Source organism: Astyanax mexicanus, chromosome 17, assembly GCF_023375975.1.
Source record: "Astyanax mexicanus isolate ESR-SI-001 chromosome 17, AstMex3_surface, whole genome shotgun sequence".
NCBI lineage: Eukaryota > Metazoa > Chordata > Actinopteri > Characiformes > Acestrorhamphidae > Astyanax > Astyanax mexicanus.
The window spans coordinates 19,987,600-20,011,041 of record NC_064424.1 but is presented as its reverse complement, the minus strand read 5'-3'; the positions used below and the strand labels follow the sequence as shown (position 1 = coordinate 20,011,041).

The 23,442-nt window shown below is 37.8% G+C and overlaps 2 protein-coding genes across 4 annotated transcripts; one reads left to right on the top strand and one right to left on the bottom strand.

Moving 5' to 3' along the window:
• The first annotated feature begins 1,057 nt into the window (after positions 1-1,057).
• On the top strand, positions 1,058-18,652 carry kif4 (kinesin family member 4). Of its 2 annotated transcripts, XM_049466528.1 has the most exons (32): positions 1,058-1,324; positions 2,512-2,635; positions 2,722-2,836; positions 3,339-3,529; positions 3,630-3,719; positions 3,928-4,094; positions 5,751-5,845; positions 5,931-6,050; positions 6,158-6,333; positions 6,422-6,483; positions 7,727-7,859; positions 8,922-8,980; positions 9,080-9,185; positions 9,310-9,432; positions 9,535-9,720; positions 10,466-10,569; positions 10,676-10,820; positions 11,307-11,417; positions 11,532-11,615; positions 11,730-11,843; positions 13,140-13,295; positions 13,431-13,528; positions 13,719-13,848; positions 13,947-14,117; positions 14,216-14,329; positions 14,469-14,546; positions 15,210-15,302; positions 16,172-16,333; positions 16,700-16,816; positions 16,922-17,038; positions 17,234-17,433; positions 18,501-18,652. In XM_049466528.1, exons 2-31 carry the CDS (start codon positions 2,513-2,515, stop codon positions 17,426-17,428), a joined length of 3,735 nt encoding a protein of 1,244 aa, XP_049322485.1. In that variant the 5' UTR covers positions 1,058-1,324; position 2,512; the 3' UTR covers positions 17,429-17,433; positions 18,501-18,652. The 2 variants fall into 2 exon arrangements, with proteins under 2 accessions (XP_049322485.1, XP_007247119.3); XM_007247057.4 differs by lacking the exon at positions 18,501-18,652 and having other exon boundaries at positions 17,234-17,762.
• A 2,230-nt stretch (positions 18,653-20,882) lies between these two features.
• On the bottom strand, positions 20,883-23,442 carry LOC111193905 (uncharacterized). 2 transcript variants are annotated; one of them, XM_049466035.1, is made up of 3 exons: positions 23,156-23,442; positions 22,226-22,349; positions 20,883-21,374 (listed from the first exon to the last, which is right to left on the bottom strand). In XM_049466035.1, the coding sequence occupies exons 1-3, from the start codon at positions 23,426-23,428 to the stop codon at positions 21,052-21,054; spliced, it is 720 nt and encodes a 239-aa protein (XP_049321992.1). In that variant the 5' UTR covers positions 23,429-23,442; the 3' UTR covers positions 20,883-21,051. The 2 variants fall into 2 exon arrangements, with proteins under 2 accessions (XP_049321992.1, XP_049321993.1); XM_049466036.1 differs by having other exon boundaries at positions 22,256-22,349.

The window sequence follows — 23,442 nt, the reverse complement described above, 5'->3', positions numbered from 1 at the left end:
AAAATCTGCAATCAATTTATGCAGATTATATACATATGGAAGCAAAAGATGAGGCAGAAGCAAACGAGAGATTCCAGAAGCAAAAAACTTCAGGCGCAAAATCCACAAAAACACAATAATAATTTTCAAAAAATTACAAAGAATAGTAAAGTAACCAAGAATATTTCAAAAATATATTTGATTTTTTCTGTTTTGAATTTGCAACATACACTTCTTTTTATCTTTTTAAAACACTGTGGTATAAAGCACCATGCCACTTTTTTTGGTTATTTAACCATTCATTTTATAGTCCTCATGTTATTTTATCATTTAAAATAATAATGTCACAACATCCTCCAGCAAATAAAATTAGTGATTAGAAGTTGATTTGCGGTTTTACTTTGAAAGTAGAGTAATCCTTCAAAGCAACATGGGATTCAATACCACCAATTGGTACATTTATAGAATGTTTTTACATGTTTACTATTAATAAACAATATTGTGCATAAATATGCGAAATGAAAAGCATATGTTGCTATTTAATTACACTTATTTACTTACTAAAACAGTGTTTTGTTTTGTTTTTTGCCTCAGGGCAACAATTTAAAGTTAGACCATATTTGTTAGGGGAATGATGCTAATAAAGAAGTGGCGGTTATTAGTTATTATACAAATATAAAAATATTAAAAACAAAACTGATACCATAGAGGGTTATTCTTAAAAATTAGATTTTATTTTTGTGTAAAACTTTGTGCCATGAGTGAAATAGACTTTACAGTGTAAACTTTTTTTTTTAATCACATTCAAGTGTTTGAACATAGTGTGACTGGTGAAATATACCTGGCTCCTCTATGAATATTGTGGCCCATTGATGGCCCCTTACTCCAAAAAAATCCTAAATTCTCCGCTGACTTAGCCACTGGATGTCTTCCTGCCTCAGATCCCACTTCATGCGTTTGAGACGCGCCCGCGGTGTAGTGCGGGGGTTAGTGTGCTGGGCTCCGGGGTGTGGTGCGGGGCTGTGAGCTGCAGGGGGCAGCAGAGCGGACCGGCGGCGCTGTGATGATGCGGTAGGAGGAGCTGATGATTTGAAAGTGGCGGGTTTGGACGAGGGAAACCGCTGCAGCGAAGAACAGAAAATATCAGCACTGTAGTTACTAAACTCGGTGACAACAGACTAGAGTATGTAGTGTTGTTATGAAGAGTGAATAACGTCTGTTTTAACGGTATTAGGAGGCTGTTTTATATATCGCCGAACTCCTGAAGACAACGAGCTAACGGTGTAATCTTCACCGAGGAGAGGAGAGAGGATCCGGCCCGCTGATAACGCCTGATTCCCGCAAGGTAATTTAACATCCAGCCGGTTAACGGCGTCGGGGGAAAGCGTCCTGCTCTGGGATTAAATGCAGCGATTAGGGGGGATTTAGTATAATATTTTTGTTAATATATATGGTGATGCTTTTGTTAAAGAGCTAAGATAGCGTAGCTAATCTAGCTGAAGTTAAAACCAGAGTTACGCTAGCAGTAACTAGGTTAGCTAACCAGCTAACGCTATCTTCGTAACAGCGGCCTGTAGCGTCAGGTTGTTGTCTTGGAGCCTCGTTGTTTGTTAGCTAGTTTAGCTAACGCAAGTAAACGCAATAACACTTAGCTAGCTAACTCTAACGAGCTAATTTACCCATTTAAACCCTTAACGTTACCTTCAGTGTAACGTTTAACAGTTTATTTTTTCTGACTGTATTAAGCTTAATTAGAAAATAGAAAATTGGTTAAAAAAAACTTATTTTTTTTCCATTCAGTATATAGTATTTATTTTTTAATTATCTAGTTTTTCATTTAATTCTTTTGCAAACACAGAGTTCATACGGTCATAAAAAACTTGGAAAAGTCGTGGATTTTGAAAAAAGCAATTTCCAGACCTGTATAAGTTTCGGAAAATTCATGGAAATTTGGTCTTCAAATCTTTGTTTCCGTTTATTGATGGAGAAAATCTATTTTGAGCTTATAAAATTCGTCAGCTCAGAGTTAGTTCAGTAATTTAGTCCTACACAATACAGCTCTCAGGATCTGACGCACATTTTATTATTAAAGATTGTGTGTAGTTTTTGTTTATTTTTTTTGTTTTATTGTCAATTTCTGCACTGATGTTTTAAAAATCGTATGGTCATAAATTGCCTTGAAGGCATGGAAAAGTCATAAAAAGATTAGTCCTTTTTGTGTCTTAACACAAATCTGATGGTATAATTCAAATTGCAAAATGCAAAAATAGAAGAAAAAAAAAAGGAAAATATTTGTTTTTTCATTTTTCCTGGAGTAACGGGCAGAGATGAAAAAAACAAAATTATGTAATATGATCTAGCCCTTCTTATATACATACATATTTCTGCTACAACATTTAAATTAACGACGGTTGATTTTATAATTGTTCAGTTTAGCTGATGCATCTTAAAACAGTCAGTGGCTGTTATAATGACTGCTGCTTTTAACACTTGAATTGTTGCTCTCTCTCTCTTTTTCCCTTTGTAAAAAAGCATGACTAAGGAGGATGACAAAGTGATTCCAGTCAGGGTGGCTCTTCGATGCCGTCCACTGGTTCCCAAAGAAATAAATGAGGGATGTCAGTGCTGCCTCACATTTGTACCTGGAGAGCCACAGGTCAGATGTCTTGTGTTTATATTATTTAACCCCTCTGTGTTTCTCCCGTTCATTGTTGTAATCATTTGTAATCATTTTATTTTCAGGTGGTGGTAGGCAGTGACAAAGCCTTTACATATGACTATGTATTCGACCCCACAACAGAACAGGAGGAGGTGTTTAACATGGCCGTTTCGCCTTTGCTGTCTGGGCTCTTCAAAGGTCTGCACAGATTTATTAGATCACATTTCAATGGCAGCAAAAAAAAAATTGTGCTGCGTTTATGACACTAGAAATGCATTTATATTTGTATGAATTCAGGAAAAAAGTATGGGTGGGTTGGGTTTATCAACACAGAGTATAATAAGTGTAGTTGTAAGTAACATGCACACACACTTCTATCGTGAACTCCAGAAAGATTCATTCAGATTGCACAATTAGTGCAACTTCTGCAGAATACTCTGTAAACACTTTCTGCACTTCATATCCACAAAATTCTGTATCAACAGTAATCATGACGTGTGCTGTTAAATAATCACTACGTAGTATTTTTTAAAGTAAAGTTTTAAAATAATGTTTTTAAATAAGGAATATAAGCTACTATTTTCTGGCAGATTCATTATGACCAGTTAATGAAATAAATGTTGTTAGGCAATTCACTTTATGTATGTTTGTGTTAGAAGTGAAAGAGAACTCCCTCACAGTGAGTATAATTTACCTCCAGGTTATAATGCCACTGTGCTGGCTTATGGCCAGACAGGCTCTGGTAAGACATTCTCCATGGGTGGCACCTACACTTCTGCACAAGAGAATGAGCCAACGGTTGGGGTCATTCCCAGAGTGGTCAGAAAAATCTTTCAGGAGAAATCCAAGAGGATGGATAGTGAATTCTTACTTAATGTTTCTTATCTTGAGGTAATTTTTGTTATTTTATTTTATTTTTTAAGCTGCTCTTTGTCATGCTGAAACATTATTATAAACAAAACCATCCCATCATTGTGCTTTGTTTCACTAGATTTACAATGAAGAAATATTGGACCTTCTGTGTACGTCAAAGGATAAACCAGTTCTTAGCATTAGGGAAGACCCAAAGGAGGGAATCAAAGTGAGTAATGGAAAAGCTTCTAACTGTCTCATAGAGTTAATATTTGATACACTTTCACCAACATTGTTTTGACTTAAGAAAAATGTAAATAGCTTGTAATATTTTAGCTTTGTATATTCATTTCAACAGATAATTCTGTTCAATATTCAAATTATTACCACAAGATTATTATGATAATATAGAATACATGTCTATTCTGCCTCTGCAGATTGTAGGGCTCACGGAAAAGGCGGTGTTAACAGCTCAGGAGATGGTGGGCTGTCTGGAGGTGGGGAACTCTGCCCGCACAGTAGGCTCCACGGCCATGAACGCAGCCTCCTCCCGTTCTCATGCCATTTTCACTATCAGCCTGGAACAGCGCCGGGGAAGTGAAAAGTGAGTGAGCTGAAGCCCGTTAAAAAAAAAAAAAAAAAAAAGTGTGTGTGTGTGTATATATATATATATATATATATATATATATATATATATATATATAATAAAAAATATAAAAATGAATATATATTTTTTTATTATTATAATTGTTTTTTTACTATTTTAACCTGCGATTGTTTGTTTATAACCAAACAGATTGTATTTTCTGGTCCTCTTTAACTCAATCTTTCAATAAGAAGCAATAATGGAACTGTGGTATGATCGCATTAATACACTTGAGGTTCGTGCCAAGGCTTGTAATATTGGTGTCCTCATGCCTACGACCGCAGCACAGCAGTGCCTATATTATGTGTTATAGCACTCCCTCTCGTGTATTATTTCTTAATTATTTGCTTTATATGTGGGGCGGGGATGCCAAAGTTGTTCAGTGAAGATTTGCTCTTTTCATTTACATTACATTACGTTATATTACATTTGGCAGACGCTTTTGTCCCAAGCGACTTACAATAGTCCAGTACAAAAGTAACAGTTCAAAGTTTAAAGGTGAAACATTTTTAGATAGGGTTTAAAGGAGGTCAAAGGGAAATAATGGGATAGAGGTGTGAAGGAGGGGAAGAAGGAAATGGGTTTAGAAGTAGTTAGAGTTTGTTAGAGGTGTTAAGAGAGTAAGTGCTCTTTGAAGAGCTCTGTCTTCAGGAGTTTCTTAAAGATAGTGAGAGATTCTCCTGATCTGGTAGTGGAAGGTAGTTTGTTCCATCATTGGGAAACTCTGTATGAGAACAGTCTGGATTGCTTTGTGTGGTAAATGATTGGTGAAGCAAGGCGGCGTTCATTGGAGGAGCGCAGCACCCTTGAGGTAGTGTAAGCCTTCCGGAGTGAATGCAGGTAGGAAGGAGCTGTTCTGTCATCACCTTGTAGGCGATTGTAAGAGCTTTGAATTTGATGCGAGCATCAACTGGTAGCCAATGGAGCTCAATGAGCAGCGGGGTGACATGTGCCCGTTTTGGCTGGTTGAAGATCAGTGGAGTGGTTTTACTACACAGTTAGTAGGGCATTGCAGTAGTTGAGATGTGAGATGACGGCTGCTTGTACCAGGAGTTGGGTGGCCTTTTGCATCAGAAATGGTCTAATTTTTCTGATGTTATAAAGTGTGAAGCGGCATGATCGAGCAACCGAGGCCACATGGTGTGTGAAGGAGAGCTGGTCATCAACCAGAACACCCAGGTTCCTAGAAACCTTTGTCGGTAAGAGAGAGAGAGTCGATGGTTATAGAGAAGTTGTGTTGAAGAGATGGTTTTGCTGGTATAACCAGAAGTTCAGTCTTTGAGAGATTTAATTGAAGGTGATGCTCCTTCATCCATGAGGATATGTCAGAGAGACACTGCGATATTTGTGCGGAGATTGAGTGATCTTCAGATGAGAGACCTTTTCAGACATTTAATGTTTTTAACTGAAACCGTAAGCGACTCCAGAAACGCTACTATGCTTTTAAAACTGTGGAAACAATGTGACTGTACAGAGTGTTAAGAAAAAAATGCAATAACAGGAAAAGAGACTATCTGGTAAGCAATTTAAATGATGCACCTTTTTTGTTTAGAAAGTATAATGTGCTTAGATGTTTGTTTATTTATTTATTATATTTATATTTTTTACTTGTAGGAGCGACGCAGTAGTCTCTAAACTTCATTTGGTAGATCTCGCTGGATCTGAGCGTCAAAAGAAAACAAAGGCAGAAGGAGATCGACTCAAAGAGGGTGAGAGAATATACATGACAAGTAAATAAACTGTTAGCTAAATGAATAAATAACAGACTTTTTACATGCTTGTTTTGTGGCCTAGGTATCAGTATCAATAGAGGCCTGCTGTCTCTGGGAAATGTGATCAGTGCCCTTGGTGATGAGAGCAAGAAGGGATCATTTGTTCCTTACAGAGATTCTAAGTTGACCCGTCTGCTGCAGGGTAAGCATCGTCAGATGTGCAATACACTCAGGAAAGCCTGTATCTTTTTTGAGATGTTGTGTTGCTGATATTTGTGTAACTTGTGCATTTTGTTTTACCCCGTATAGACTCCTTGGGAGGGAACAGTCACACCTTAATGATTGCCTGCATCAGTCCTGCGGACTCCAACATTGAGGAAACTATCAACACATTGCGCTATGCAGACCGTGCCCGTAAAATCAAAAACAAGCCTGTTCTCAACATTGATCCACAAGCTGCCGAGATGAAACGGCTCAAGCAGCAGGTACTGGTGCTCACCAAGTGATTTTTTTTTTCTCCTTTTTTTTACTAAAGGCTTTTTTCTTAACTAAACAATCTGCTTTGTTCTGCAGGTTCAGGAGCTTCAGGTGATGTTGCTGCATGCTCGTGGAGGAGTAGCTCCTGTGCTCTCAGGGTAGGACCTATTTTATCGTCTACTCCAGATACAGTTGATCCGCAAAAGCATACTTTATTATCTATTTATTTATTTTAAAGTTGATGTTTATTTTTGTGTAACTTATTTTTGTGTATATTGCTGTATTTTTCATCAGGGATGCACAAGATGTCATCTGCGTTAATATCTTAATTGCTGTGTAAACGGTGCATGAGCTGACGTTATTGAGTATGCTAATCACAGGTGTCAAAACGCCTTGACTCCAAGCGTTCACTAGATCATGCATTAGGATAGACTGCAAATGCAGTGCGCTAGCACAGGCATCATACTGGCAGGCGACAAGTTAGTCATGTAGCCCAAATTTTGCTTGTGTGTTTGTGGCTGCTCAAAAAAGGTGTTTATTGCATGGCCAGATAGCACAGACACTAATCTGACAAGCTAACTTTGGATCCGTCCGCTACTTTACATTCAGAAAGGCACTTACTCACTCACACTGCTGATGGCACACAGTTCTAACATAAACATCAACACTAGCCTAATGTTATGAAACAATAAAAAGGCTCTAGTCTGCCAGGCACAACATTGTCTAGACTTAATACTGTCTCCCTCCAAAAATACAGGAAAATCACAACATTTGAAGGAACAGAATTATTTTAATCATGATTAGTCACAGAATACTAGAATATTAAACACTGATTGTTTACAGTTTAATAAAATCTGGTAGGTAACATGGTTTACACATACAGGCATTTTCTGATATTTGCACTGGTGAGTTCAGTGTTTTGGAACATTAAAATATAAAAATGGCTTTAATACATTTATTAAGCTATTATTAATATCCTTTAACAAGTGCAGACTAGGGCACAGAGTGGTCCGGTGAAATAAAGCACTGACTAGTACAATTTAGGACTTTTTGTGTAAGGCAAAATATTGTTTGAGTTATCAGCAAAAAACAGATTTTCAAGTTTTTTGCTTCTAATCATGAAAAATTGGGGCAAGTTGTCCTTTAGTGTCCAGCAACAAAAATGTTGTAGCTTGATATGATTTGCTTTAATAATGCTGAAATAATACATTATGCAGCCATACATCAGAGCTTGGATGACTGTATTGTGTAAAACCAAGCTGCTTTGCTGCCTGCAACCCATTTCTTTTTTTGGCCTATGAATGATTGTTATCAAACGAACTTTCGAGTTTTAATTCGAGAGTGGTACCTGTCTTTGTGGCACAGCAATTGAAAGTGATTGACATTTTAATTGTGGTGTAGGGCTGAACCAGCTGAGAACGTATCTAAGATACTGGAGAAAAACCGCAGCCTGCAGGAGGAGAACACCAAGCTGAGTCGAGAGCTGGGCGAGGCTGTAGGACAGACTGCCATGATGTTTGAAAGGATCATTATGGTATGTACACTTTGCTGTATTTAAACAATATTGTGTTCAGTGTTTATTTAATTTACATTTGTACTAGGAGACACATGGTTTGGTGTCAAAGTCATTTAGCCTAGAAGAATGTATATGAAAATGTCAGTGTGAAAACAAAATGGTCACACAGAGTGATCTGTTTCAAGGGTTTATTTTTAATGTTGATTGCTAATGAAAACCCAAAAGTCAGTACAACATGGGAGCTATGTCACTTGCCAGTGTTGGTCCACTGTGCTAGACTACAAGGTTCTACAAGGAACATTTAGAGCACTTCCTGCTTCCCCTTGCTAACAATCTTTATAAAGACGTAGATTTCATTTTCCATCAGGATTTGGCACCTGCCCACAATCCAAACAGTATCAATTTGTCTCATGTAACATGGATTTTCTGAGATACTGATATTATTATATTGAGAAGATCTGGCAATTTTTTTCATTTTTGGGTTGCAACCCACATACTCAGCTCTACTGCTCATCCCACAAATGCATGTTCCTTACACATATTGCACAGTTTAAAAGACAAACAAAATTATGAGTTTTACTTAAAGGATTACTGTAAAAAAAATATATATATATTATTATTTTTGTTTTTATATATCTGTATTTTTGCTTTAAGGTTTTAAAGTAACAGGACAGGTGATGTTGCATCACCCAGGTGGTGTCCTCAAAATAGTTAATGAAGTGTAGAGATGTTGTTAGTGCTCTGATTTAAACAGACAATACTACTTCACTGTGCACAATTTTGATCAGAGGTAGTTTTATATATGCTATGTTACCCTGTACATTTTACAGTAGTGCAATATTGTATGTGTAATGTAGGTTCATTTTTTATAATTATGTATTTTTTTATTTTGTGTCTTTACTCCTGAAAGGGACTTTGCTACCTCCATTTATCTTTCACCATACACCTGTGCTAATGTGACAATGGACTCAATTTAAATGTATTTATTAATTATTTCTGGTATCATTTTGTGATATTTTTTCCTTGGTGGCAGTTAAAATTTAAAAAATCCTTTTTTAAATATATTTTACTTCCTCCTAGACTGAACAAGCCAATGAGAAACTTCAGGGCAAGCTTGAAGAGCTGAGGGCACATGCTGCGTAAGTCTAAAGTATTTGTTTATTAATTTCCCCTGTACCCTATTTTAAGCATTCTGGCTGTGTGAAATGTTTAATGTGCTGAATTCTGGCTGTGGACAGGTGTAAAGTGGATCTGCAAAAGGTAGTAGAAACCCTTGAAGATCAAGAACTGAAGGAGAACGTTGAGGTTATCCGCAATCTTCAGCACATCATCTTGGAGTTACAAGTAAGGGTCACCAGATGTTTTAGTAATAGAATATGAAGGTGTCGTGAATTAATAATGTTATGAGCGGTCTTATAACGGAGTGGTTTAACAGTGTTTATTATGCATCTTCTATTTCTCTCTTTAGAATGAGGGTGCAGGGATCGCAGCAACCATAGACGCCATGACCTCAGGCAATTCCACATCTCTGGACGTTGAAGGTGAAGGGGATGGTGCAGAGCCTGGCAGTGCAGCCACTGGCTCACCTGTGGTATGTGTTTTTTTTTTTTTTTTTTAAAGCATTTAACACAAGTATTTAATGTTCCATATTGCTATAACTGTGCTTGAACTTTGTTCTTAAATATTTTTTCAGGGTGGCAGTGGTGATGCACAAATGAAAGAATCCCCTGAGGCCTATACTACCCAGCATGCTCTGCGGCAGGCTCAGCTGTCCAAGGAGCTGATTGAGCTGAATAAGGTCCTAGCGCTGAAGGAGGCCTTTGTCAAGAAAATGTGCCAGAATGATAGTCAGTTGGAACCCATTCAAACTGAACATCAGGTGTGTTATCAACAAAAAAAGATAGCATGCTGACTTAATCTCTGATACCTTGAGTGGATGCTGCCAACTTCTTTAAATGATAAATTTGCTAAGTGTATTGTATCACACAGGTATTTAATTTTGACTTGTATGTAGCTTTAGCTGCCTGTTGTAAATCTCTGAGGTACCTGGTACAATTGACCCTTACCCTAAGGGATAATGTTTCAGAGAAAGAAAAACTGATTGTTTTCTATTAGTCTTATTAGTGAGTGATAATTCCCAATTTTTCTAAGAAGATATTAATTATTTGAGTTTTAGCAAGGCCTAATAGTTGGTGCCAGGTGGATGGCACCATAAATTTCAGAATCTGTACAGACGTTTAACTGTGAGCTCTGTTCACAGTACCGTGTATCACAGTGGCTGGCAATTATGGAAATTGATGATTTATGGCAAAAATTAGCTGTGCAAATATTGAAGTGACTCTTACAGAATTCACATCAGTAATTAGTTCAGGATGTCCCACACTCATATCCTGCATGTCAAATCTGCTTCCATGTGTTATGGCAAAAATCATAGGACACAGTGCTAGTTCCTGTCTCGGGATATGTGGCATGTCATTGTATTATACAGAGTCCGTTTTATTAGACTTATATTAAATTTTGACTGAACATTGTCAATGTGAGTTATGTTGTCTTTTTGCTTTTTTTTTTTTTTTTGTTGCTAGATGTTATTTGTGTTTTACCTTAATGTTTGTGTACACCTTCAGGAAAATATCAAAAGCTTGCAGTCTGCAGTTGGATCCCTGCAGAAAGAGAAGGAAGAGCTGATCCTGGCCCTGCACTCTGCCAAGAAAGACACCAATCAGGCAAAGTAAGCTGTCCTATAAGGACACATTGTCAATACATGAACTGTAAAGCTGCAGTTTCTTTACTTAAAAAAGGAAAGACAAAGAAAACTTTTCTCCATATCTGTGCAGACTGAGTGAACAGCGCAGGAAACGATTACAGGAGTTGGAGGGACAGATCACAGACCTGAAGAAGAAGCTGCAGGACCAATCCAAGCTGCTCAAGCTTAAAGAATCCTCTGTGCGCAGTGTAGCCAAACTTAACCAGGAGATTCAGGTATGTCATCTCATAGTATTTGTTAGCAGATCAACACCTTCCCAGCCCAGAGAGAAAAAATGGATGGGGAAAAAAAAGGAAAATAGAGAACTAAAACAAGGCACATAGAACAGGCATGCTCTGGCTGTCTAAGGAGAGGTTTTAAGCACTATTTTGATAGCTTGTTGTCTAGTAGTTCAAACGCCTTTTATCCCACCAGAACAGCAAAAAAAAGATTTCCTGCCACTCAGGGTCACATTCTCATTACAGCACTTAACAATCCTTTCTAAAATATTAAATATCGTACTGTAAATGATGCAGTAATAAGTTTAGAAAATGATATATTTTAGAAAAATGACCATAACCATTTTGCAAGCTACGTATGCAAGAATGCAATAATGTTTAATATGGGTCATTTTGTTGGTGACCTGTAATTGATTGTCTTTAAAGCCAGACTTTATTTTCTTTCTTACTGCTGTTAACTTGTTAAACTGGTTATGCATGTAGGCTATGAAGGCCCAGCGGGTCCAACTCATGAGGCAGATGAAGGAAGACTCTGAAAAGTTCCGTCTGTGGAAGCAGAAAAAAGACAAGGAGGTCATGCAGCTTAAAGAAAAGGTAAGCCATGGAAATAACTGGTGTGTTTAACTGTTCTTCAGACAGACTTAATATTGTGTCCGGAACGATTTTGTGTTCCTGTTTTTCATATTAATTCATTTGTTTTTTTGTCAGGATCGTAAAAGGCAATATGAAATGTTGAAGCTGGAAAGAGATTTCCAAAAACAGGCAAATGTGCTGCGCCGCAAAACAGAGGAGGTAACATTTTTATTCTTTTCTTGCATATCTGAAAGAGCAGTCTCTAAATAAAAAACATGATGAGGAGTTCAAGTGCTGACGTACTAATCATAGATGTGTTCTGAATGTTCTTAGGCTGCTGCAGCCAACAAGCGTTTGAAGGATGCCCTTCAGAAGAGAAGTGAAGTTGCTGAGAAACGCAAAGATGTCCAAAGCCGTGGCATGGAGGGAGTGGCAAGCAGAGTTAAGGTACATTTGAAAGTTACAGTGGAATGTTAAATGGTTGTTAGTTTGGCTGCAGATTAAACTTAACCCAATTGCAGCACAATTTCGAAGTAATTTGTCTTGTTTAGGTCTAGAATTAAAGTGAGATTTTTTTCACATTATTAACAGCTATTAGTTGCAACAACTATAATTTAATTGTTACTTGATTTATAAGCTTGCTTTTACATTTGGAGAGTTTGTTTGTTGGACTGGATCAGATCAATTAACAGAAGAAAATGTTTGGCTTTTCAAAGGTTTCTTTCATGTGATTTTTGGTTTGTGAGCTGCATTTTCATTTGGCTCACTGTTCATCATGAACTCTTTTGTAATCTCTGCAATTTACCCAAAACGTTATTTTTATGATACTGGTACCAAATCGATACTTTAAATTTAGTACAGATACTTTTCTAAATTGTAACCAAAAAATACAGAAAAAGAGAATTATTCTCACACCAGGTATTTATTATTTATTTAACAGCCGACATGAACAATCTCATTCTTATATGGTCACCATGAGAGACTCAACCTTTTTGGATCTTGTTTGAACAAACAGTGAGATCTTTAATAATTAAAATCATTGTGCTTACACTACAATTTTTTCCCACACATTGCTTTATGCATTTCAGTTTTAGGAGTTTTAAAAATACTAATTAAAAAAAAAATATATCAGCATTACAAATTATTAGTGATGTCAATTTTTTTAATTATGTATATATATATATATTTTTGTAGTTTTTCTTTGTAGTTTTTCTGGTAGTTTCCTGTATTTTTGAGAGAGGGGCAGTAACAGTAGTGTAGATCAGGCAGACTAGAGCTTTTTTACTGTGTTATAATATCTCATGAGTTGGCAAGTGACTGCACTAGTTGGCGAGCGACAGCACAAGTTAACAACGACCGTCTGAGATTTAAGCACAGCGGCAGTATGCCGACCATTTGGATGACCTCCAATTTGATCACTGCATTTCTGTCCATGCTCTCCACTTGTGTGTGCCAGGGCGCCATCGTGGTTGTTTTTACCTATCTGTGCACGCTCTCCGGTTGGTGCTTTTATGCGCGTTTCATGCAAAATATTTTAATGTCCATGCTCTCCACTTGTGTGTGCCAGGGCGCCATCGTGGTTGTTTTTACCTATCTGTGCACGCTCTCCAGTTGGTGCTTTTATGCGCGTTTCATGCAAAATATTTTAAACGGGTACCAAATTATTTTAGACCTTTGGGTATTTCACAAAAACATTTCTTATGCTTTAGATAACTGGTATCTTTTGGCTTCTTTGTGTTCAAGGCATGGCTCTTGAATGAGGTGGAGGTGCTTGTGAGCACAGAGGAGGCCCGTCGGCATTTGCAGGACCTGCTTGAGGATAGGAAGATCCTTGCTGAGGAAATCTCACAGCTCCGCCAGCAGATGGATTCTGGAGAGAGACCTGTGGCTAAAGTCAGGGTAAGTACCTCCTAGTGGCACCCAACTATCAGAGTATCATGTCTTAATTAATGATTCATCTGTAAAACTACCTTGATGTCTCCATTCCCATTTCTTACCTCATCTTTTTGTTTGTTTGTGTGTTCCCCCCCAAAGCGCCGCACTTTGACCATCTCTGAACTAGAGGGTAAGGGGGATCTGGAAGCTTCCATCAGTAAACAAGTGGAGAACCTGGAAACTGAGATGGGACTCAGGTCAGTTTAAATGTAGCATCTGTCAAATTAGAGTTAGCTGCTGTAGTTGGTTAAAAAAAAAAAAAAAAATCTTCAATTTTCTTTTGAGTGGTTCTAGGATTGTTAATGCACAACCCTTTTTTTTTGAGTGTTTCATTTGGCTCACCAATCTCTTTTGTTCTTTGACATCAATATGTGCACAATTTCACAGGAGTGCTCAGATAGCTGACCTGCAGCAGAAAGTTCTGGATGCTGATAATGAGGGACGCATGAAACAGCGCTGGGACTCCATTACTACCATTGTGGAGGCAAAGAGTGCCTTGAAAATCCTCATGTCTGAGGTGATATCTAGTTCAGTTTTTTTTTTTTTTTTTTCTCCAGAATGTTTTGATAACCACAATTATGGACTCAAATTTAACATTAAGTAAATGTGACGCAGGTTATAGCTTCCAAGACAGCAAATGCCAAGTTGGAGAGTGAACTGAAACAGGAGCAGGCCAACCACATAGACCTCCAGAAGGTGCTGTTTGATGAGAGAAGGCTCATGTCCACCATGGAAATGGAGCACCAGAGCCACCTTGTGGAGCTGGAGCAGAGGCACCAGGAGAAGGCAAGTATCATTTTCTCCTCTTTTAGATTAAAATGCACCCTTGTTGTTTTGCTTTGTTCCTTTTCTTATTCTTCTGCTGCTGCCGCCACCACATACAGGTGCTGTATCTCCTCAGCCAAATCCAGAACAAGCCTGTAGCAGAGGAGAAGAAAAAAGATGAACAGGAGATTCCTAAGAGGGAGCGGGAGCTCCTACAACGCTTGAAATTCCAGGTGGGATTTTGTAAAAGGCTTGTAGTTCTCAGAAACCTTTCCTCATGTTTAGAGCCTTGGCCAGCTTCTTGTTTTATATGCTGCTAGATATTGTGATCGGAGAACGCTCAATGACTTCAATGATAACTTCTCTTGACAGGAAGAAGAACTTGAGAAGATGCGGGAGCTCACAGAGCAAAACCAGAAACTCAAGGACGAGAATGAGCAATACAAGCAGGTAAGGGAGTCTGCATGTACAAATGCATATTATTTATTGCAATCTAACATGCCAGGATGCACTACCTCACCACCTGGATTTAACTAAGCAAATGAAGTGGAGATGCTGCAGTTGGTCTGCAGGTCTAGGTTCAGCAACAGTATGTGCTGAAAGAATGAGGTCAGCTGACTACCTGAATATACTGAATACAGACCAGGTTATTCTATCAATGGATTTTTTCTTCCCTGATGGCACGGGCATATATCAAGATGGGTTCATGGGGCTAGAAATGTGAAAGAGTGATTCAGGGAGCATGAGATCATCATTTTCACACATGGATTGGCCACCACAGAGTCCAGATCTTATTGAGAATCTTTGAGATGTGCTGGAGAATCTTTGCGCAGTGGTGAGACTCTACCATCATCAATCCAAGATTTTGGTGAAAAAATAATGCAGCACTGGACTGAAATAAATCTTGACATTGCAGAAGCTTATCCAAACAATGCCACAGTGAGCGCATGCCGCAGTCAAAGCTAAAGGTGGCCTTTTAGCTTTTGACCCTGTGTTTTTATTTATTTATTTTATTTTTTTGCCCAGGGAGTTTATTAATCATGCATTTCATGTATCCAGTACTGGAGTGAAACAATTGCTACTGAGCTGATACAATATTTTAACTTTTAACAGAAGTTACTCCTGGCTCAGCTGACTAGTGCAAAGAAAGTCGTTCCAGCTGTGACCGAGTCTCCAGACACATCATTTGAATACGTCCCTCCTAAGGTGAGCTATCAAATTTCATAACTATTCACTATTTTGGTATTAGTAAGATGTAGAGCTGACATTTCTCAGCTTTTCACTCCAAATCATGCATGTTTGTTTATCTGGCCTGTTAGTGTTAAGGTACTTTAGAGTGGTAACAAGATTTTTAGGTTTCTTTTTAAAACAGACCTTTACAATGCACTGCTGACAATCACTTGTCAGTTAGAAGTTTTTGTGAAAAGCTCCACTCTACTACTCAGCTTTAACATAATGACTTACTGGTGTTAAACGCAACACCGTAGGACTTCTTTTTGAAATAATACAAACCTTTTCTGTATTCTGTATATTTCTGGATTGTTTAATATTTAAAAAAAAAATTGAGGTAAAAATACTAACCGATATAGGTAAAACACATTCTGCAGATTTAAATATGAACAGTGCTTGAAAGAGTTTTAAGCATGTGCATGATGCAACACTTCATTGTCGATTGTTTTAGTTTTTCCTTCTTTATCTGCCTTTTATTTTTTCGCTTTTTCTTTTTTTACATTCACAACGATGACCATATCTTCTTCTTCTTGTGGGATTTTATTTGTAAAAAAAACGCCATCTTACCACTTATTTTAACCAGTGACCGGTTTAAAATTTCAGTATGTTTTCTTTACATTATGAATACTCCACAAAAGTTATTGTTGAAATGTAATATTTACCAAGCAACGTCTCTTGCTGCAAAATTAATTTCTTGTTTAAAAGGGCTGAAATAATATGGTTTCCTTTATCGTTGCACTCTAATATTTCGTAGTATTATAAATCGCCTTAAATTCACAACTTTGAACATACACTTAATCTGTTTCCACACCAGTGCTCATTTCTCTATGTATGACTTTCCAAAGCCCAAGGCCAAAAGTTACTCCACAGCTCGGGCACCTCTGCAAGAGCCTGTTATTGAACTAGATGATCTGGTATCCCCATCTGAGTCTGAGAAGGAAGAGGATGAGTGGCGCCCGGAAAAGGGGAAAACTCGCAAAGGCTCCAGGAAGTCAAAAGTGACTGGGGTGAGACATTTTGCTTCATGGGAAACTGTTGAACAGATCTGTGTTTGTTTTTTTGTTTTTTTCCCCCTATTGCTCTAAAAATAAGATGGTACGAGTTTAGAACTGCACTCTACTGCTGTAAAAATAATCGGGCTCCAAAGCAATATGGAGTCACAATTTACATTTTCTTAATAATGTAATTATTATTTTTAGGCTGTTTAGTCTTTGTCTGCAATTGCACACTTCAGTTCCTTTGTATAGTGTACATTTTTGTAGTATACACTTTTATATAGTTTTACACTGTACAGTAAGGCGCTTTTTTGATTCACGGTAGGCACACTTTCTGTCCAGCAAACTGTGATTTTTTTTTATTTTTTTGTGGTTTAGTGTGCATGTAAAGGACGCTGCATCAATAAAATGTGCCGCTGCCGGAAGGGAAGAATGACCTGTGGTGAGAACTGTCTGTGTGACCATGAGAAGTGCCGCAACATGGAGAACCGTATGGTAAGGAAATTGGGAGATTTTGGGGAGAAATGGGAGATGTATTTATATGTATTTGAAGGTGTATTTGTAACATGGCTTCACACAGGATTTTCTTTGTGTGGTTAGGATATGAATGACATTAATGCATCGAAAGACTCCATGTCTATTCCTGAAGACCCCACAGCTGTAAGCCCTCGTGATGCCACGTTTTTCAGGCCTCCCTGTGTTCCACCAACCAAAAATGTAAGACTTTATAACCCTTTTCTAATAGTCTTGGTGGTGTTTGTTTTAGCATAGACATATTAAGCTTCATGATCAACATGAGAATGGTGTCAACTGAATTAGGGAGTATGATGCTAGGATTCTGTGCAAAACTGTTCACCCATTAAATGTTTTCTTATTTATTGTTTTTGTTAATCTGTATTTTTTTGCCATTAGGAAATTGGAGACATGGGCCAGCTCTCTTCAGGTTTGAAGCTCGAGAAGAAGCCCGTCCTTGCTGAACTTGACAGTGACAGTGAGGAATCTGAAGAGCAGAGCATGCCAAGCTTCCTGAGGAAGAACAAACGAGGACTGAACAATTTTAAGAACAGCTTCTTCTCTGGCTGTACTCCCGTTCGTGAAGAATCCTGAGACAGGTGCTTCTATCTGGTAGCTGTTTTGTTTGTCTAACTTTATTTGTCTTTCACCTCTTATGTCAAACTGTCTTTTTAGTATAGCTCTTTAACTGTTTATGTTGTGTATGTTGAAAGATTGGTTATGTGGATTAAATCCAATACAACCGTACTGTGGCAAATGATGGTTGCTAATGCACTACTGATTTGATAAAAAATAGATCATAGAATCTTTTATGAACTTTTAACAGTATGGTAGCAGACCATCAAGAATTTTTAGCTGCTTTTTTTTTTTTTTATCTTTTTTGCTACAATTTCTGTAAAAAGTAACTTCAATAAATTGATGAATTATGCATTTGTATTTTCTAATTTGTGGTTAATCAACACAGATTGTTGTGCACTTCAAATATGTTCAAAGGATAATTCAAATAGGGTACAGCATGTTAGTCTTTACACTGTCTGAGAATTAATGGAATTCTGAACTTTCTTGCTGTATATTAAAAAAATATTACTAGTGTTAAAACAGAACTAAACAGTTACTGCCATTACAAACTAGATACAAAACAAAAAAAGTGTCCAAAAAATGTAAATCATTATTTTTGAATGGGGGTATGCACAGCAGTTCAAAGACCAGCAGTTAAGGCCATTTTGGTCATCATTTTGGAGATCCATATTTTTCAGTGACAGGATCTGAAGATGAAGTGTAACACTGCTCTCTAGTGGTCAGTGTAGAAACACCATATAAACCACTTTTCATAAACGTTACAGTATTTTTGAGTATCAGTAAAGTATTGCAAAACATATCACACTATTTCGACGCATCTATTTTCTTACAGCCCTACACAACACCCAGTCTGGAGAGCTAGTGTTGGAGTTTTTGTGTGAAGTATGTTTCAGGCATAAGTGTCTTCATTGGAATGAACGGATGCCCAGCATTATGCACATTTGCGCAACACTTAAAGTGCAATGCACTTTGAAGTTTACTTAATTTAGCTGTAGTTCTAGAGTTTAGAGTGTTTAGAAATTTTGACCATGTGCAAAATATTTAAACTAATTCTAAGAAGAGCTGTGATTGTCATTAATCTATTCAGGTGAGGAAGGCATTGAGCCACATTCAGACGTGCAGTGGATTTGATGATCAAGTGAGGCGCGTGATCGAGTGAGGCTCTGTCCTGTGCATTTCCTGAAAAGGGCAATGTTTTAATTGCTAATTAAATACAAAAAGATTTCACTTAATAAACAAGTATTGACTTTTGCCTTTAAAATCTTTTTTTCACTTGCAGCTTTAGATTTTCTGAAAACTATTATAACTAGTTGTCACAGCCCTTGTGTATTTAATATTACAAATATTTCACGACTTGTTGCACAGGTGGCATCCTATCACGCCACCATGCTGGAATTCACTGATCTCATGAGAGTGACCCATAATTCCACTAATGTTTGTAAAAGCAGTCTGCATGACTAGCTGCTTGGTTTTATATGCAAAGTTGATTGGAACCTATATGTGCTATATAGTTATATGTGTAAAAGGACTGGACTCATAATCTTGCTGGAACTCATTTTAGTACAGCCAATAAATCTGATTTACACATGCAACTCTGATTTTACCTTTAACATTATAAAAGTGTAGTTAAAGCTTTATTTTATTTTGTCAAGTGGCGATGGAAATATGTCTCATGTATTAAAGCCTCTGAAATCCACTTTTACGTAAACACAAGTATTTAGTTATTTCAGTGTAATATTTAGAATTTAATTTCGAAATATTATGACTTTTAAACTCAATTATATATATTTTTTTTTTAAAGGGTTGCCCTAAACCGCTGTGGTGGGTGTTGAACCTGGTAACCTGAAGGTGAGGGGTGCGGAGAGGAGCTCGTGTTTAGTAATTGAACCTGATTTAATAAAGTAATTTGATACAGGTTAAAGGTCACCTTCCGTCGTTTTTTCTTTCATTTTAAAATGTCTAGTTGTGGTCTCTAGTATGAATGAATGACTGACATGTGAGCCGTTTTTGTAAAAAAAAAAAAAGTGCTCAGGTGTCTTTAGCTCTTTTTCAATGCACTGTTTTAGGGGTGTGTCCAAAATGACTGGATTTCAGCTTTGCTCATGAATATTCATACATGCAAACAGCATGCAAATATCTCTTATCTGATTGGCTAGAAGCACTGCGACGCCCCTCCACCGCTCGGCCGCTCACTGCCTCCCCGCTCCAGTCAGCGTTGCAGCTGTAAACACTACCACGTCTTCAGAAATACAACCGTATATGTTTGACCCTGAATCTGAGGAAGAAGGAGAGATGACAGAAGAACCGCTTCCTGATCGTTTGTCGATAAACGTTTCAGAATGGTAATATTTGCTTGTCAACTTAACGTTTTTCCTAAAATAGGTATAAAGTTAAGTTTTTAGCTATAGTCATTATGCGTTCAAGTTTAACAAACAGAAAGAAATCTTTTAAAAATAAAGATATTTTTACACTACAGTATTTGCAATGTCATATGTTACTTTACAACATCTGTGTAATGCCAAGTGCAGTTCAGCCACTGACCTAGTCTTAGAGTCTCATTAAAACGCGGAATCCAACCGGAGTTCCTATGTAAACCTAAAGTTACTTACAGAAGGTAGCTAACTTAGCCACCTAGCTAAGTAACTAACCAATGCTAATGTAAACAGAACTCTTTCATTGATTTCATGGTTAAATAATACAACACTGGAATTAGGGAAGCTCTAAATACCCATTAATTTGTTTATTTGCCCACTGTTTGCTTCCTTTCCTAGTCCCTAGTTCTGTAGTTTCTGTAAAACACGGAATCCCCTGGAGATCTGATTTGCTACACCTATAGTTAGCTTAGCTACTTACACAAGATGAAAACAGAACCATTTAATTTATTTTATTAACACAATATAATTATATATACACAATAATTAACACAATACTGAGATAATGGGAAGCTCTACTCATTTACAGCGGTTAATGAATTCCGCTTCTTATTGAGTTATGGTTTTAATTCCAGGTACCTCATTTAAAAGACCATTGGGTCATAGCACAACAATTGAAAATGTTCTAAACATACACACTTACCTATCTCAATTTTACTAGGTGCACTTGTGGGAATTGCGCCAGGATGCCCACAGAAGCAGAGAATGTGTGCTGCAAGGAGATTCCTCCAGTAAAGATAAATATTAGATGGCATTTGTTGATACCATAGTTTGTTGACAAATGGTCCTCATGCTGTTTACGTTCACGTCTGACTTGTCAGGTGGTTAGAAGAATGGGTGACACCAGTACCCCTGTGTCCTGTATGACCCTCCACCCAGGATTAGAACCAGTCTGCCTAAACATATACTCCCTTCAAAATGCACTAAACATTTATAGAGCTGACTATGGCCCCCTGAGAGACAGAGGATATGAAAGGTAAGATAAACCATATTTAACCTAAAAAGTAATATACAAAAGCCAATATACCAAACAGTGGTCCATTGTCAAATTAAATACCTTTTTATTATATTTACATAGAGTAGAATTGAAAAATAAGGCAAAACAAAATAATAACATCGAAACAATGTTCAGAATTTACAAATTTCTCTGTTTACTAGGCGATGCAGACATCTGGCCTACAGGTCATTTGTAAGCTGGTGCTGGGGTTATTTAGGGAGAAAGGTCCGAGTTGTTGTTCCAGCTTGTGTTGTCCTGCGGATCAGAAGGGAATTCCCAGACACAGAGGGCCAATATGTCGGCTTTAGCTGAGCTGGATCATAGGTGGAGGACTGGGGTTCAGTTGGTACTGTGCAGTGGTCACTCTCTTCATCCTCCTCCTCCTCCTCCTCCTCCTCTTCATCTACCCAAGGTCTTTTAGCTGCCCTTGGAACAACAGACTTAATGGGTGTAGAGTGTACAGGCCCCCACGGTGCATCCAAAGTACTTGTGGCAATACTCGTACTTGTGATGAAAGACTCTGTTTGGGTACCTATAATAAATGAAGTTTTTTTACAGTCAAGGTACAAGATAATACACACTCACTATTTCACATAATACTGCAATGGAACAATGTAAAAAAAAAATAATAATAATAATTCAACAAGAGTGTTAAAGCTCACCTTCCGTCGTTTTTTCTTTCATTTTAAAATGTCTAGTTGTGGTCTCTAGTATGAATGAATGACATGTGAGCCGTTTTTGTAAAAAAAAAAGTGCTCAGGTGTCTCTGTATAGCTCTTTTTTAATGGACTGTTTTAGGGGTGTGTCCAAAATGACCGGATTCCAGCTTTGCTCATGAATATTCATACATGCAAACAGCATGCAAATATCTCTCCTCTGATTGGCTAGGAGCACTGCGACGCCCCTCCACCGCTCTGCCGCTCACTGCCTCCCACCTCCTAACTGATGAGCGGTGATGTTGCGTCGCTTCAGCTCCGCCTCTGGGAGTTTCTCGAGCCAAGGTGGGCTGGTCTGTGAGTTTCTGCCTACGTAGGCAGAAAGATAATTCAAAATTCACCCGTTTTTCGGAGGGGGGGAGGGGGGATTTCTTTGCTTAGCTCCTGCAGACAATGGGGGCTGCAAAACAGTTTAATGTGCAGGTGTACACATTCAACTCGGAGAGACCTACTGTATTCCACAAAAAACAAGAAAAATTGTATTTTCGCGGAAGGTGAGCTTTAATGTGTATGAATTACCAGGTAGCACATCACAAAAAGAAAACATTCTGGAATATCAATTGTATTTAATGCATTTGATTGATGAGCACACACAAACCTAAAGTGCCAGAAAAATAATCTTAGAAAATAGTACTACATAAATTAAAATAAGATCTAGATTACAAACCTTTGCTTCGAAAGTGAGGGCCTAATGTACCCCTAGAAAGTTGTGTAGCCCGACATAAAAGGCTGGGTGGGTCTGTTTGGGTACTGGTATGAATGATGGGTGTCACCAATGTCTGTGATGTGCTCTGGAAGACACACAAAACACTAAGTAAACAGCAAGTAATCAAGCGAAACATTAATGTAAACAAAAAACAATCATAATAAGACCGGCTAAATTACACTATTATAAATACTCTATATGCAAATGTTCTACTGATACGGGAAAATTCAGAATCTTGCATAGCTTGGTGATGTTGATAGCTAGTTACTTACACAAGATAGCTAGCATAACAAGTGTAAAACATAAATAATTTTTACATTTTTTATATTATACGTATATTATACATATTTCATATTTTTTTGTGAAATGGGAAGCTTCATATACTCATTAATTAGCTAATTTATCCACTGTTTACTTTCACTTGATTCTGTTCTTACACAGTCCCTAGTGATATCAAGTTAGCCATTTTAGCCAGGCTAAGATGATTTTGTTGTTAATATTATAAATCGTGGGGTAACGCTTAGTTTAGGACGGAGAATATGGGTTTAACACGCTAACATTAAGTCTCTGGATAGCAGCTAGCAGGCGTGTGTGGTCATAGATCTGAGTGCTAGCCTGCCTCAGGGGTGCTCATTCCTGGTCTTGGGAGATTTCAGATGTAAAACAAGTCAATAATGGTAGCTAACCTGTCCTGGAGGGCCTTGATTACCCGGAGCAGGTGTGTGAGGTTAGAGCAGATAAACCATACAGGGTGGTAGATCTCCAGGAACAGAAATAAGCACCCCTGGCTTAGCTTGTGCCTACTTCATGTGTGCTAACGCTAACATGCGAACGTGAAGAACATAAACAAACTATTTAGAAACAAAACCCTCGGGGGTAAAAGTTACTTACCGGCTGTGAGCTGGTGGTCGATCGGCGTGACGGTACAGATCCAGGTTTTAATATCAACATTGAAGCAAAACCCCTACTGTATTCACCGTAGTTGGAGAAGTCACTGCGTTCAAAATGACTACAACACACCAATATGTAAGTATTGTACCTCGCTGGTGGTGTTCCATAGATAAATTCTAACCATCTGTTCCTTAGCTCTGAATTTCTGGGCAAAGAATATAACACGGATGTGTTATTTCCACAAATAACACAGGTACGGACTTTCTCTGCCATGTTACTCCTAGCGC